A 16,575-nucleotide genomic window follows, 5' to 3' on the forward strand; every position below is an offset into this window, starting at 1 on the left:
AAAACTTCTAACCCCATCAAAAATGGTTTACAAAAAATAGATGGTCCACGATTTTTCAACTTGTAAACATGGGGCTAAAAGTTTTAGAATGGGCTGATTTTTGGTGCGGATGATCTCCTCACCGTAGAGATCATCCTCTCCAAAAATCAGCCCATTCCAAAACTTCTAACCCATGTAAGACAAAAATGATTGGCTAAAATGTTGGCCAAAATGTTTGGTGCTGAATGAGACCCATATATATATATATATATATATATAGGTCCCGTTTAATGGCTAACTTTTTGGCAAACTTTTTAGCAAAACATTTTTCAAAACATGAATTAGAAGTTTTGGAATGGGCTGATTTTTGGTGAGAATGATCTCTACGATGAGGAGATCATCATCACCAAAAATCAACCCATTCCAAAACTTCTAACCCCATCAAAAATAGTTTACAAAAAATGGACGGTCCACGATTTTTCAACTTGTAAACATGGGTTAGCTGATTTTTGGTGAGGATGATCTCCTCACCGTAGAGATCATCCTCACCAAAAATCAACCCATTCCAAAACTTCTAACTCATGTTTTGAAAAATGTTTTGCCAAAAAGTTTGCTAAAAAGTTTGCCATTGAACGCTACCCTATATATATATATAATATATATATATATATATTATATATATATAGAGAGAGAGAGAGAGAGAGAGAGAGAGAGAGAGAGAGAGAGAGCTCTACAAGTTTCTCTAAAGAATAATGTTGAAGTGACTTCGAGATTGTACTTCATATCACACCTCCTAAGATGAAAGTGTGTGAGAGCCATAGACGTTTTCATTGAGATAAGAGTCAAAAACATTTATGGTTCCCACTTCCATGCCAAGATGTGTGATATGAGGTACAATCTTGAAGTCAGGCCCACATGACTCTTCTCTAAATACATGGACAAAAGACATTGACATCTATGGTTTCTAACCCACTTCCGCGTCGAGGTCAGTCCTACACAAAATTTCTCTAAAGACATGGGCAAAAACAATTGACATCTATGGTTTCTAACCCACTTTCACGTCTAGGTCAGTCCAACACAACTCTTCGCTAAGTACAAGGACAAAAGTAATTGATATCTATGGTTCCTAGACACTTTCACGTCTAAGATGTGTGATATGAGATGCAATATTGACGTCACTCTGACACAACCCTTCTCTAAATCCATCAAAAGAAATTGACAAATATCCTATCTTCCATCCCCTAGTCAAAAGGTCCTTTAACCCATCCACCTACAAAATGTCATCTTCTACCTCTACAATAAATTACATTAAATCCATTCAACCACGTCTTCATTCCATCATTTTCAACTTAGTCTTTCAACCCCTTGGAGAAAACCTTCATTTTTCGACTCAAAATTCCATTCTATTTCTCTAAAGGTGCTTGAAGATTGAAGATGTTGAAGATGAGGGAATTTAGGTCGTTTTGTTTCAGTCTATTTGAGAAGACCGTGGTAAAAGGGTGCTTCTCATCGATTTGAAAGCATAGGGGATATCTCGTAAATAGACTTTTGTTTTGAAGATCTACTTGAATGATTCAAAGAAAATGTCCATGTATCAAATGGATAAGATCCATCCGATCGGTAAGACTTGGTTCCAATTTCCAAACTCTGCACTGAAGCATCTGGAGTCTGGACACATGACTGCAAATAGGATCTCTAACATTTTTCAAATGAAAGCATCAGAAAATGTACAAGCAGGCAATGGAAGTAAGCAATGTGGTTAGCAAAATCGACACAAGGTTGACGGCATTGTTGTCAAGGATATTCAGACCCGAAATCTTCTTCACTGTTGGTCCAGGCTTTCCGACCACCTGCAAAGGCAATTATGAGTCACCAAGTTAATATTGGCCAACGTGTTCCATCCTATATGAGTTTGAAGTTTCGATTTTTTGTGAGGAGATCATCCTCACAAAAAAATCAACCCATTCTAAAACTTCTAACCGAATCAAAAGTGGTTTACAAAAAAATAAACGGTCCACAATTCTTCAACTTTTAAACTGGGGTTAGAAGTTTCAGTATGGGCTAATTTTTTTGCAAGGATGATTAGAGATTATCCTCACAAAAAAATCGGCCCATTCCAAAACTTCTCACCCATATATCTATATGGGAAGTGTTCGGAGGCCCTAAAGAGAGCCAAACATTTTTTTTAAATAGGAGTTAGAAGTTTCAGAATGGGCTGATTATTGTGAGGATGATCTCTATGGTGAAAAGATCATCCTCACCAAAAATCAGCTCATTCCGAAAGTTTAACCCTCATTTACAAGTTGAAAAATCATGGACTGTCCGATTTTTATAAACCACTTTTGATGATGTTAGAAGTTTTGGAATGGGCTGATTTTTAGTAAGGTAGATCTCCTCATCATAGAGATCATCCTCACAAAAAAATCATCCCATTCTGAAACCTCTAACCCATACATTGAAAAAATGTTTGGCTCTCTTTAGGGCCTCCAAACGCCACCCTATATATATAGGGTCGGGATCCAGTGACTCATGAAGAATGACTTGTGAGAAAACACATGATCTCAACTGATTAAACATGGAATCCAACTGTAGGAATCTATATGTATCCGGATACCACAAATCTTGATGACACTTAAGTTTCAAGCATAAATCTCAACCGTTGGATTCTATGGTTACACGGTTGGGATCATGTGTTTCTCTCATGAGGCAACGGATCCCAACCTATATATATTGCGATGGAGAACATAAGTTTGTAGACTTTTCTGTGATACCCAACAGATTGAATTGTGGAGATGGTGTAAATTTATGGCTGCAGGCTATTTGGAAGTTGATTATTATTAGCACAAGTGATGGATGTTTCTTACCTTATTCCGTACAGTACAAAATCCGCTGAATTGCACTGTTGCCCCTAACAGAGAGTCTATCAGACTTCCACAAAGTCCCGCCATTGCAGCAAGGGGTATTGCCAATAGCTGCTTCAAGGTTACATCAGAAGAACATTTGGTTGTAAAAAATCCGAAAAGAACAAAAGTCAACCCAACGATGCTGCCTGCTGCTACAGCTGCTAGTAGTCCTGTCGTTGTCACAGCACCATTTGTACCCTTCCGAACTGGCTGATAGCATTACTACACATTGAGTATTAGAATTCATGATTTGAAAGTGTCTTAGAAGGAATTATTTCTTCTAATCTATTTTAATGTTCAGAAGTAAACCAATAATCAAGAATTAGGTAAAATAGTGTCGATTTTATGATGCAGTCATGATCCACAACACTTGGCTCTTACTATCAAGAAATAAACGATTGCTTGAAACAAAAGATGGCTTATTGTACTTAATTTATCTGTGTTTTTATTTTGGGGAAATGCTTTTAGAGTATTTTTTGAAGATTTCTTGGTGTGTTTGGATCAGCTTGTAATCTAGTTTCGTCATATAATTCTGTTCCCTGGTGCTTTGTAATTGGACTGATCCCCTCGATCACCCTCTTTGCTTTGGTTTTAATGAAAATTTATAGTTTAAAAAAAAAATTAGACTGTATTTCGTCAAGCTAAACTACTTATAGTTAAATCATACACAACTAATGCAATGTCCAACTAGTTCAAGACTGGAAAAAATGGTTAGGATGAGGACTCGGGCTCACTTATTGTTAGGTAGAGATGGCCAACACACAACTTCAAATTTACGGGTTCGACTTCAGCTTACAACAAAAACTTTTGTCAAAGCCTTGCTTTCTTTCAAGCGGTAAGATGAACGGTCCACCTTTAGCCACGGATTTGATATGATACAATACTGGACCACGGGAATACAAACAAAGGCATGCCATCATCTTCCTTTTGTCCTCTTCCTTCTGAAGGGAAACAGACAATACATTGACAAAGAGGGATATCAAACTATTAAGCAGAAGCCTGAAAAGGACCAAAGCTTTAATTGAAGGGAACGACAGACATCACATGGAGGACTGGAGATCAACTGTCCACCCTCCATCGTGCTGGAGTGAGGTTGATGGAAATTATGTATGAAAGGGCAGTACAAGTACACCAGTAATCAATATCTTTACTATTATAATGAGAGAAGGCGGAGTACAAGTGGTTCGACATCAAATTTTGGATCCCACAAATGCCCTCACTTTTACATTTTAACGCAATATAATCAGGGTCATTTTGGTCAAAAACCAAGAAAATTGCAGCACATGGCCCTAGAATCATGTTGGATAGTTTTCAAAATTACAAAATATCCTTCTTGCTATGTAATTTTCAGAAACCTTTTAATCAATGTTTTAAATTAAAGATAAGCCCTTTAGATACATGTGTGTTTGCACATGCCACTTTCTAGTGGACTATAATGGATGAGCATACCCAAGTCACATCTCAAGTTTACCCTACTTGCATAATGTAAAGGAAGTCCGAATTACCCAAACCTTTTCCTTCCATCTGTCTTTGTTCTTTTAAATATACGATTAAAGCTGAATTCATTGTACCATGTACAGAGTGAACTGACCCCAACATGTCACCATCGAAGACATTCAATAAGCATCAGAAAAATATCCGATTAAAGATGCAATCTTCTATCAAGATAGAGAAAATTAACATCTACTAGTGATAGAACCAATAAATGTAGAAGGTAAAAAGGTCTTTATGATAGTGTACCAAAGCTTAAAAGAATGGGCAAACCAGTAAAGAGAAAAACCATTGAATCAGAAACTAAAGCAGCAACAAAGACAACACAAAACCAAACAGGACGGACGGCTATAATAAGAAATAACTTCTCCCAAGTACTGTGTTCGTTATCTCAAGCACATGAACTGGTCTTTTGGTGGGAGGGCACTATCAAGCAAGCCTCAATCAAAGCAATTTTCTAAAGCATAATGAAAAGAAATTATATGAATTATTAAAACAAAAAAGGATATATACCTTGAAGGTTGTGATCAATCGAGGCTGTGAATTACTAAGCACCCCAATCTCTGATGACCAAGTATCTCCATTGCAGCAGGCATAGTGTCCAATAATACCACCAATAAGGCATGTTATAAGTGATGAGTCTTTTGAGTCTAAACACTTGTCTTGCCATCCCGTCAATGTCCCAGCAATCACAACCAAAATAGTCGCAATGCCGCTATTAGCTAGAACTTGAATCCTGTAAAGGAGAATAACATATGCCCCATCAAAAGAAAGCAACACAGATTCAGAAAATATTTTATGTGGGGATGTTTGTACTATAACTTTATGACATGGGAAATGGAACAGGCATGCTTTTCATAATGAGTTTAGTCTTCAAAACAATATTTCAGACCCAAGGATTGAGAAATGGTGGAGAGAACTCAACCATAATACCTTTTCAGTGTTTTGAATGTCTATATAAATTTTTCAAGAGCTCAGCTTAGGGTTGAATAGTTGCATTGTACAATTTCGAATCTGTACAAGAATTTATTGAGTAGCTTCACTCAGGGTGGACTGGTTTTGATTCTCAGTATTTTTCCCAAAGGACAATTAATAAACCTAATTGACTTCTGAATTTGATAATTCAAGTAGAATAAATCCATAACAGAAGAGGATATGGACAGAAGATAACCCATTCACAACAATTACTCTTATTTGCAAGATTCACAACTATTAGACTCTTATTAGCTTTATCTTCTATCCATAACCTTATCATGACAATGTCAAAACAACTTTATTGGATGGGTTATCTTCTGTCCGTAATTTAGGGGCTTGCTTTAACACAAAAGGATTTGACTAATTTGAAGTTTTTTCCCTTTCATTATGAAGCCTTTAGGTTGTGATTCTTGCGACCGGAGCTATTAAATAAGTCTGTAGGGTTATTTTAGTCTTTTCACTTCTTTATTCTCTTATGTAATACTTACATAGCCTAATTAGAGCTAATTAATCTGATTACAATTCTCTCTTAATTCTAATTGGGTATCAGAGCCTCCTTCTCTACCTTCATCGAACTTCTTCTGCAACAAATCCCATCGATCTAGTTTTCATTCAAACAACACCCTAACTTCACGTTGGTTTTTCAACTCAGATCACCCCTGAGGGGGTTCTCCATCTCAGTATACCCCTAATCGAAGCATGCGATAGGGATTAATATCTGTAGAGAGCCTGCAATCAGGCTGTATTCACAACTATGGCGCTGTTTGAGATCAGCGACACCCACAATGACTTTGTTTAAGCCCTGCGACACCCAACATAGCCTTGTTTAACCCCTGCGATCACAGTAGAAGAGAGTTTCTTAACAGGCAACAACAGTGAGTGGCTGTTCTGCCTCGAACGACGCTAATAGGCGACTGTTTGAGCCTTATGATCACAGTAGGTGCTGTATTTGGAGCAGGCGACACCTTTAGGTGGCCTCTCTGCCCTGTGCAACACTAGTGGGTAACTGTCTGGATGTTTTCAATCACAGCCAACGATGTTCTACCTTGTGCGACAGTAGTGGGTGACTCTGATTAGTTTTTTAATCACAGCAAGTGATTGTTTTTTCAGCAGCTGACGTTAATAGGTGACTGATATGCTGTGTTATAAGTCTTGAGATCACAGCAGTAGATTTTTTCTTATTTTTTTATCATCGTAAGAGCTATTTGGGAGTGGCAACAGTGTTTTGATTACCTACGGAGGCATTTGATTACAGTAAGGTGCTGTTTGGGTTTGTTCTAACAGCAATATTACTTCTTGAGTCTCTATGCTTGCGAGAATGACCGCTTAGGTAATCCACAGCAGTGGTTAATCAGCCTTCACGTCTCTTCTGATCGTATATTGTCACCTTTAAGGTGCTGCGGTCACTTTATTCTAGGGAGTTGTGCCCTAATCTTACTCGAACTATCGTCCAACCAGAGTACTCAGATTATTTGATGGCCTCTGAGACATCTTCCTCGATTACTGGTAATAATAATGGATCGAGTGGTCCTTCATCTCACTCAACCAATTTTCTAGGTATTCAGATCATTACCGTAAAATTAGATGGTCCTAATTATCTCCTTTGGGCACGATCAGTTGAAATGTTCATTGGTGGAAAAGGGAAAATCGGTTATCTAACTGGGACAGACAAACAACCTGCACAGATTGATAGTTCTTACTCCCATTGGTTTGCTAATGATTCTATGGTCCGTTCTTGGTTGGTTACTTCTATGCAACCACACATTGCGGCTGGTTTTATGTTTTCCTCAACAGCAAAACAGATATGGGATTCCGCAAAGAGTATTTACTCACAACGTCAGAATAATATCAGGATCTTCAATTTGGAGCGTGAGATTTCTCGTCTTTCCTAAGGAGACTCTTCAGTTACCACTTATATCTCACAGCTACGTGCTCGGTGGGAAGAGTTGACTTTCTATTCCTCAACCTATGCTTGGAAGGATCCTCTTGATGAGACATTATATTCGTCAATTCTGGATAAGAATCGGGGTTTTCAGTTTCTAGCGGGTCTCCGGGACGAATTTGAGTATGCACGAGTTCATTTATTGGGTATGGATCATTTTCCATCGCTACAGACTACTTATTCATATGTCTTAGCGGATGAGAGTCGTCGTGCAGTTGTCCTACCTCATTCTTCAGGGGATCATTCTGCTATGCTTACTCGTCTATCTTCTCCACAACCCCCCAGTGGGTCTATGCCTACCCATCAACGACATAAGTGTGATCATTGTGGAAAATTAGGTCATGTGAAGGCTCGATGTTATGCACTTCATGGTCATCCTAATCAGCAACGTAAACAGTCTCAACGATCTTCAACTCATATAGTTTCTCAGTCGACTACTGATTCAGCACATCTTTCAGTTACTACATCCTCATCAGACTCGGTATCTCTATCCCAACCCGAGCTTGACAAGTTCAGAAAATTCTTCAATCAGATAGAGACTTCATCACAGCCGGTTTCTACCCTCGTTCACTCAGATATCTTTGCATCTGCAAACAGTGTTTCCACCACTTCGTCACCATGAATCATTGATTCTAGTGCCTTAGATAACATGACCGGTATGTCCTCCCTTTTTCAAACCTATAGTGTTTGTTCTGGTCATCGCAAGGTTCACCTGACTGATGGTTCTTTGTCTTCCATAGCTGGTCAACGTCTTTTACCTGTTACATCCTCTTTATCCTTAACTAAAACACTACATGTTCCTCAACTTACTACTAACCTGGTATCCGTTAGTAGTCTTACCAAAAATTTGAACTGCAGTGTAACCTTTTATTCTTCTCATTGTGTCTTTCAGGATCTGGAGTCGAAGAGGACAATTGGCACTGGACGTGAAGTGAAATGGATTGTATCTCCTGGATGTTCCCGATTCCCCTAGCACTCATTCTGCTCTTCAGCTTAGTAGTTTTAGTAGTCAATCTAATAAGGCTCTTGTAATGCGTTGGCATTTACGCTTAAACCATATTTCTTTTGAATATTTGAAACACATGTTCCTTAATTTATTTAATAATAACAATGTACTTGATTTTTCTTGTGAAACTTATCAATTAGCTAAACATGTGCGTTCTTCTTATCCTATTAGTACGAATCCTACTACACCTGCTATGTTTGACTTAATTCATTCTGATGTGTGGGGTCTTTCCCCTGTCACATCCACTCTTGGTTTTCGCTATTTTGTCTTGTTCATTGATGATCACAGTCGTACCACTTGGGTTTATCTTATGAAACACAAGAGTGAGGTTTATGGGATCTTCAAGCAATTTCTTGCTATGGTTCAAACCCAATTTGGTCGTACCATCAAGACCTTCCGTTCTGATCATGGTACTGAGTACACCTATAGTGAGCTCCTAAAACTTTGTTTAGCGTCTGGCGTTGAGCATCAAATGTCCAATGTTAAGACCCCTCAGCAGAACGGCCGATCAGAAAGAAAAAATCGTCATATTCTAGAGTTAGCCCGTGCCATTTCGATTGGCATAAACTTGCCCCAATCCTATTGGGCTGATGCAGTTCTTACTATTGTTTATCTTATTAATCGGACCCCCTCCAGTGTTCTTCAGTTTGTCACACCCCTCTCTAAGCTCTCTCCAGATCGTCCCGTGTTTCCACTTCCTCCGCGTGTTTTTGGGTGTGTCTGTTTTGTTCAAATTCTTGACAAAAATCATTCTAAACTTGACCTTAAGGCCGTCAAATGTATCTTTCTAGGTTATTCCTCTACCCAGAAAGGATACCGTTGTTACCATCCTCCTTCTCGATGACGTTTCATTTCTCGAGATGTTTCTTTTTTTGAGCATACTCCTTATTATAGTGGGTCCGTTGGCATTCAATCTGAGTGATTTCCTCTAGATTCACCTGATGATCATTTTCCTTCTTTATTTCCCCTTCCCCTGCTTGTTCCTCCCTCTCCACCCCCCGTCAGTTCGTCCTCTCCTCCATTGCAAGTTTACTCTCGACGTCCACATGATACTCCCATCCCTTCTATGTCCGACCAGCTCGCCTCCTCGCCTCCAGCTCCGCCTCCGTCTGTTTCCTGTGATGATCGTCCTATTGCCACTCGTAAGGGTAAGCGCACTTGTACTTATCCCATTTAAAATTATATATCTAACTCTGCACTCTCACCCTCCTATTGAAGTTTTCTTGCTTATGTTTCCGCTGTTTCTCTTCTTACTACTGTTGCAGATGCTATTGCTCATCCTGAGTGGTGCGCAGCTATGATTGATGAATTGACTGCTCTTGACAAGACTCAAACTTGGGAAATTGTGCATCTTCCACCTGGAAGGAAAGATGTGGGTTGTCGCTGGATATTCACGCTTAAGCATAATCCGGATGGTTCCATTGCTCGTTATAAAGCCCGTCTGGTGGCCAAAGGTTATGGTAAGACTTATGAGATTGATTATCAGGAAACTTTTGCTCTGGTTGCCAAGATGACCACCATTCGCGTTCTCCTTTCTGTTGCTGCTATCCGAGGATGGCCACTTTTTCAGGTAGATGTCAAGAATGTTTTTCTCAATGGTGATCTTCAGGAAAAAGTCTATATGGTCCAACTCCTGGGTTTCTTTCTTTTGCTTCTCCTGCACATGTTTGTCGTCTTCACCGGTCTCTTTATGGTCTGAAGCAGTCTCCTCGTGCTTGGTCTGAACACTTCATTAAGGCCATGCATCAGTTTGGTTTCCATCAGAGTTTTGCTGATCACACATTGTTCCTGCGTCACTCCCAAGGCAAAACTGTTGCTTTGATTGTGTATGTAGATGATATTGTTCTTACTGGAGATGATGCCGATGGCCTTACTGAGGTCAAAACTTACTTAGGCCGTCAATTTGAAATTAAGGACCTTGGACATCTTCGCTATTTTCTGGGTATTGAGGTTGCACAGTCCCAGTCTGATATATTTATTTCTCAGCGTAAGTATGTTCTTGACTTACTCAATACCTCTGGTCAACTTGGATCTCGCCCAGCTGATACTCCTATTGAGCAGAATCACAGGTTGGCTGATTCTGAGAGGGAGTGTGTGTCAGATATTGGCCAATATCAGCGTCTTGTGGGAAAATTGATCTACTTGTCTATGACTCGCCCTGACATTGCCTATGCTATTAGTGTTGTAAGTCAGTTTATGCACTCGCCTCGAACATCTCATCTTGCTGCCGTTTATCGTATTCTTAGATACCTTAAGGGATGTCCTAGTCGAGGTATTTTATTCAACAATCATGGTCATCTTCGCATTGAGGTATGGACAGATGCAGATTATGCTGGTTCAGTAACTGATAGACGGTCTACTTCTGGGTATTGTACTAAAGTTGGTGGTAACTTGACGTAGTAAGAAGCAGGATGTGGTTTTTCGGTCGAGTGCTGAGTCAGAATACAGACCCATGGCACTTGGAGTATGCGAGTTATTGTGGCTCAAAATCTTACTAGCTGATTTATGTCTTCCTGTGCCAGTCCCCTTCTTACTATATTGCGATAATAAATCAGCTATTAACATAGCTGCAAATCCGGTTCAGCATGACAGAACGAAGCACATAGAAGTTGATCATCATTTCTTTAGAGAAAAGATAGTTTCTGGACAGATTTGTACTCCTTTTGTTCCTACCTCTCAACAACTTGCTAATGTTCTTACTAAAGGTATTAGTAAAACCTCCTTTGAAGATGTCTTGTCCAAGTTGGGCATTGTTGATATCCACGCACCAACTTGGAGGGGAGTGTTAAATAAGTCTGTAGGGTTATTTTAGTCTTTTCACTTCTTTATTCTCTTATGTAATACTTACATAACCTAATTAGGGCTAATTAATCTAATTACAATTCTCTCTTAATTCTAATTGGAGCATAGGTGTTAACATAATTAATTCCTTATTTTTTTCCTAAAGTCATTAACTACTAATCTAGCCTTAAATTTATTTATAAAACCATCCGCTTTTAATTTCTTTCTAAAGATCCACTTACAACCAACTGGTTTGAAATCAAGGATAAATCTATTAAGGTCAAAATATTACTAAATAATAAGAATTTCATTTCAGTTCAATCCCCCCCCCCCTCTGGGATTTATCCCAATACACATAGTACATGTGGAAGGGGTGACATGTGTGCCACGTGGGATTAGTCGGGTGCTCTAAGAGGCCCGGATACCCAAGGTATAAGAAAATAAAAATAAATAATAAGGATCCCATTTCATCATCGATATGGAAATACATCATAAAGAGGGGTAGGGGCACCCTCAACATGAAAATAAGGTAATCTTCTCTTTTAATTTTGGATTTACCACCTTCAACTATAAACACAAAAAATTCGGACCAACCTCTCTATCGACTTTAGAATCTTCAAGTTTGAATCCTTTTCAATTCTAAGATGAAGTTGAAGTTGATCCATGGTTAGGGTTCAGAACTTGTGTAGCACTCATTCCAACTTGATGGAAATTTGGCGATAATAGTGCCTTCTTGAAATTCCTTTTGAAGATTAATGTCAGCAAATTTAAGTTGATTAACAATAAGTTGTAATTTGTATATTAAGGGAGAATCCTCTTACAGTTTTTAATCTAAAATAATATAAATTTTCAATTACCAGATTCTTAAACCTGATATTTCTCATCTAAAACATATCAATCCAAAATTCCTTCTGAAAAAAAACAAAATTTAACCAATAATCCATGATTAATTCCTAATCTCAATATAATAATCAATAATCAAATAGGAAAATAATAAATAAGAACTCTTACCAATTCCTCTGTCCTCCCTCTTTGAACTCAGCATCTATGATTCGCTTCTTCTCCTCTCCTACCTTCGTAAGCTTAGATGATGTGAAGAAGAAGACGAGCAGAAGAGCTCCGAACCTATTCAAAGATTCATTAATTTGAACAGAAAAAATAATAAAATTCAAGAAATATACTAGTAGAAAAATGAATTTGTTCAATATATAAAGATGGAAAACTGAACCTGTATCCAGTTACAAAATGGAAAGACATGACTAAAAACCCTAGAAATGCTCCCGAAAGATCAAGAGACTTCCGCTTGTAAGCTGTAATGGAGATCGTAGATGAGATCAACAGAGACACTACGAATTGTTGGATCAGAAATTTCTCCATTTCGATTCTCCTTCTCTGCTCTTTAGCTCAAATAGAAAGATTATCAGCTTAGGGTTTCGATGGAGAGACGACAGAGAGAATGAGCGTGCTCCAGGACCCAGGTAGAATGTGTTGAGAGAGAGAACCGACTCTCCGACAGTGGAGCCAAACAGGTCCAAATATATATATATATATGGGTCAGGTTCAAACGACAACTATTTCAACACACATATAGACAACGTGTTTTGTCTTAACGGGCAAAAATGTTTGGAACGGGCTGATTTTTTGTGAGGATGATCTCTGTGGTGAGGAGATCATCCTTGCCAAAAATCAGCTCATTCCAAAACTTCTAGACCGTCCACTTTTTATTGAAAAATTATAGACCGTCCAATTTTTGTAAATCAATTTTGATGGGGTTACAAGTTTTGGAATGGGATGATTTTTTGCCAGGATGATCCCCTCATCACAGAGATCATCCTCACAATAAATCAGCTCATTCCAAACATTTTTGCCCATATAAGACAAACACGTTGTCTATATGTGTGTCGCAATGTGTGTTGCAGGACCCGACCCTATATATATATATATTATATAGGGTCCCGTTCAGCACCCTAAGTTTTACCACACACTTTAACAAACGTGTTTTGTCTTACATGGGTTAGAAGTTTTGGAGTGGGCTGATTTTTTGTGAGGATGATCTCTATGGTGAGGAGATCATCCTCACCAAAAATCAGCTCATTCCAAAACTTCTAACCCCATCAAAAATGATTTACAAAAAATGGACGGTCCACGATTTTTCAACGTGTAAACATGGGGCTAAACATTTCGGAATGGGCTGATTTTTGGTGAGGATGATCTCTATGATTAGAAGATCATCCTCCCCAAAAATCAGCCCATTCCGAAACTTATAACCCATATAGGACAAAAAACATTTGTTAAAGTGTGTGGTAAAACTTAGGGTGTCGAACGGGACCCATATATATATATATATATATATATATATATGGGAATGTTCAGCACCCTAAATTTTACCACACACTTTAACAAACGTTTTTTGTCCTACATGGGTTATAAGTTTTGGAATGGGCTGATTTTTGGTGAGGATGATCTCTATGGTGAGGAGATCATCCTCACCAAAAATCAGCTCATTCCAAAACTTCTAACCCCATCAAAAATGATTTACAAAAAATGGACGGTCCACGATTTTTCAACTTGTAAACATGGGGCTAAACATTTCGGAATGGGCTGATTTTTGGGGAGGATGATCTTCTAATCATAGAGATCATCCTCGCCAAAAATCAGCCCATTCCAAAACTTCTAACCCATGTAGGACAAAAAACGTTTGTTAAAGTGTGTGGTAAAACTTAGGGTGCTGAACATTTCCCTATATATATATATATATATATATATTGGACGGTCTAGAAGTTTCAAAATGAGCTGATTTTTGGCAAGGATGATCTCCTTACCACAGAGATCATCCTCACAAAAAATCAGCCCATTCCAAATATTTTTGCCCATATAAGACAAAACACGTTGTCTATATGTGTGTTGAAATGATTGTCGTTTGAACCTGACCCATATAGGGTCGGGTTCCTGCAACACACATTGCGACACACATATAGACAACGTGTTTGTCTTATATGGGCAAAAATGTTTGGAATGAGCTGATTTTTTGTGAGGATGATCTCTGTGATGAGGGGATCATCCTGGCAAAAAATCATCCCATTCCAAAACTTGTAACCCCATCAAAATTGATTTACAAAAATTGGACGATCTATAATTTTTCAACAAAAATTGGACGGTCTAGAAGTTTCAAAATGAGCTGATTTTTGGCAAGGATGATCTCCTTACCACAGAGATCATCCTCACAAAAAATCAGCCCATTCCAAATATTTTTGCCCATATAAGACAAAACACGTTGTCTATATGCGTGTTGAAATGATTGTCGTTTGAACCTGACCCATATATATATATAGGGAAATGTTCAGCACCCTAAGTTTTACCACACACTTTAACAAACGTTTTTTGTCTTACATGGGTTAGAAGTTTTGGAATGGGCTGATTTTTGGTGAGGATGATCTCTATGATTAGAAGATCATCCTCCCCAAAAATCAGCCCATTCCGAAACGTTTAGCCCCATGTTTACAAGTTGAAAAATCGTGGACCGTCCATTTTTTGTAAATCATTTTTGATGGGGTTAGAAGTTTTGGAATGAGCTGATTTTTGGTGAGGATGATCTCCTCACCATAGAGATCATCCTCACCAAAAATCAGCCCATTCCGAAACTTCTAACCCATGCAGGACAAAACACGTTTGTTAAAGTGTGTGGTAAAGCTTAGGGTGCCAAACGGGACCCATATATATATATATGGGTCCCGTTCGGCACCCTAAGCTTTACCACACACTTTAACAAACGTGTTTTGTCCTGCATGGGTTAGAAGTTTCGGAATGGGCTGATTTTTCGTGAGGATGATCTCTATGGTGAGGAGATCATCCTCACCAAAAATCAGCTCATTCCAAAACTTCTAACCCCATCAAAAATGATTTACAAAAAATGGACGGTCCACGATTTTTCAACGTGTAAATATGGGGCTAAACATTTCGGAATGGGCTGATTTTTGGGGAGGATGATATTCTAATTATAGAGATCATCCTCACCAAAAATCAGCCCATTCCAAAACTTATAACCCATGTAAGACAAAAAACGTTTGTTAAAGTGTGTGGTAAAACTAAGGGTGCTGAACATTTCCCATATATATATGGGTCGGGTTCCTGCAACACACATTGCGACACACATATAGACAATGTGTTTGTCTTATATGCGCAAAAATGTTAGGAATGGGCTGATTTTTTGTGAGGATGATCTCTGTGATGAGGGAATCATCCTGGCAAAAAATCATCCCATTCCAAAACTTGTAACCCCATCAAAATTGATTTACAAAAATTGGACGGTCTATAATTTTTCAACAAAAATTGGACGGTCTAGAAGTTTTGGAATGAGCTGATTTTTGGCAAGGATGATCTTCTCACCACAGAGATCATCCTCATAAAAAATCAGCCCATTCCAAACATTTTTGCCCATATAAGACAAAACACGTTGTCTATATGTGTGTTGAAATGGTTGTCGTTTGAACCTGACCCTATATATATATATATATAGGGTCGGGTTCCTGCAACACACATTGCGACACACATATAGACAACGTGTTTGTCTTATATGGGTAAAAATGTTTGGAATGGGCTGATTTTTTGTAAGGATGATCTCTGTGATGAGGGGATCATCCTGGCAAAAAATCATCACATTCCAAAACTTGTAACCCCATCAAAATTGATTTACAAAAATTGGACGGTCTATAATTTTTCAACAAAAATTGGACGGTCTAGAAGTTTCATAATGAGCTGATTTTTGGCAAGGATGATCTCCTCACCACAGAGATTATCCTCACAAAAAATCAGCCCATTCCAAACATTTTTGCCCATATAAGACAAAACACGTTGTCTATATGTGTGTTGAAATTGTTGTCGTTTGAACCTGACCCTATATATATATATATATATATATATATATATATATATATATATATATATATATATATAAATTTTAAAAATATAGATATATCTATTAATTTTATTAATATTACAATAATTGTGGAGGCTATAAATTCCTGGACATGTGTTACATACGGATTCCTAGCAGGCCAAACTACACCTTGAGATTGGGGTTTGTGATTTAAATCTCGAGGTTTTATTTTATGGTGGATGAGACTTAATAAGCCATTTTTCCTCACTATCTCAGTAAGAAAAGGGTTTCTTTAGTTAGCAATGGGGGGTGTACTATAAAAAAAAAATTTTACTAAATTAATTGAGTCCAATAAGGATTTCACCCTCACCACTAAAGGTCCCTAGGCACAACTTGGCATCCAAAATCATGATATGATACTTTAGAATTGTAAATGACAAAATTCTATGAACTTTGAAAAATAAATTCTAAAAAAATTTATTTTTTATCGTTAAATTTCAATTTTTAATTTTGGAGTTATATGCAAATTCAATGGTCGTCCATTTTCAAAATCTTGGATCAAGTTCAAAAGAAATATTTTATTGAAATTTGATTTTTCTAAATGAGTTTTTCCACAAAATCT

General features: G+C 38.0%; 1 protein-coding gene across 1 annotated transcript; it reads right to left on the minus strand.

The window, feature by feature from the left end:
- Window positions 1-1,509: 1,509 nt before the first annotated feature.
- Window positions 1,510-12,592, minus strand: LOC147388870 (integral membrane protein (Protein of unknown function DUF92, transmembrane)). The gene is made up of 5 exons (XM_086419054.1): window positions 12,306-12,592; window positions 12,089-12,202; window positions 4,887-5,109; window positions 2,844-3,092; window positions 1,510-1,829 (listed from the first exon to the last, which is right to left on the minus strand). Exons 1-5 carry the CDS (start codon window positions 12,452-12,454, stop codon window positions 1,698-1,700), a joined length of 867 nt encoding a protein of 288 aa, XP_086275180.1. The 5' UTR covers window positions 12,455-12,592; the 3' UTR covers window positions 1,510-1,697.
- Between the last annotated feature and the right edge of the window lie 3,983 nt (window positions 12,593-16,575).

The sequence above is a fragment of the Akebia trifoliata genome, chromosome 12, assembly GCF_017979445.1.
Source record: "Akebia trifoliata isolate Shusen 1 chromosome 12, ASM1797944v1, whole genome shotgun sequence".
Classification (NCBI taxonomy): Eukaryota; Viridiplantae; Streptophyta; class Magnoliopsida; order Ranunculales; family Lardizabalaceae; genus Akebia; species Akebia trifoliata.

Bases quoted from the DNA above. Each gene is read 5' to 3' on its own strand.
- LOC147388870 (XM_086419054.1), bottom strand. From the start codon at position 12,454: ATGGAGAAATTTCTGATCCAACAATTCGTAGTGTCTCTGTTGATCTCA. The intron at 12,203-12,305 runs GTTCAGTTTTCC...ATCTTTGAATAG, and splicing joins CATTTTGTAACTGGATACAG to GTTCGGAGCTCTTCTGCTCG. The intron at 3,093-4,886 runs GTATATATCCTT...TAATGCTATCAG, and splicing joins GATTGATCACAACCTTCAAG to CCAGTTCGGAAGGGTACAAA.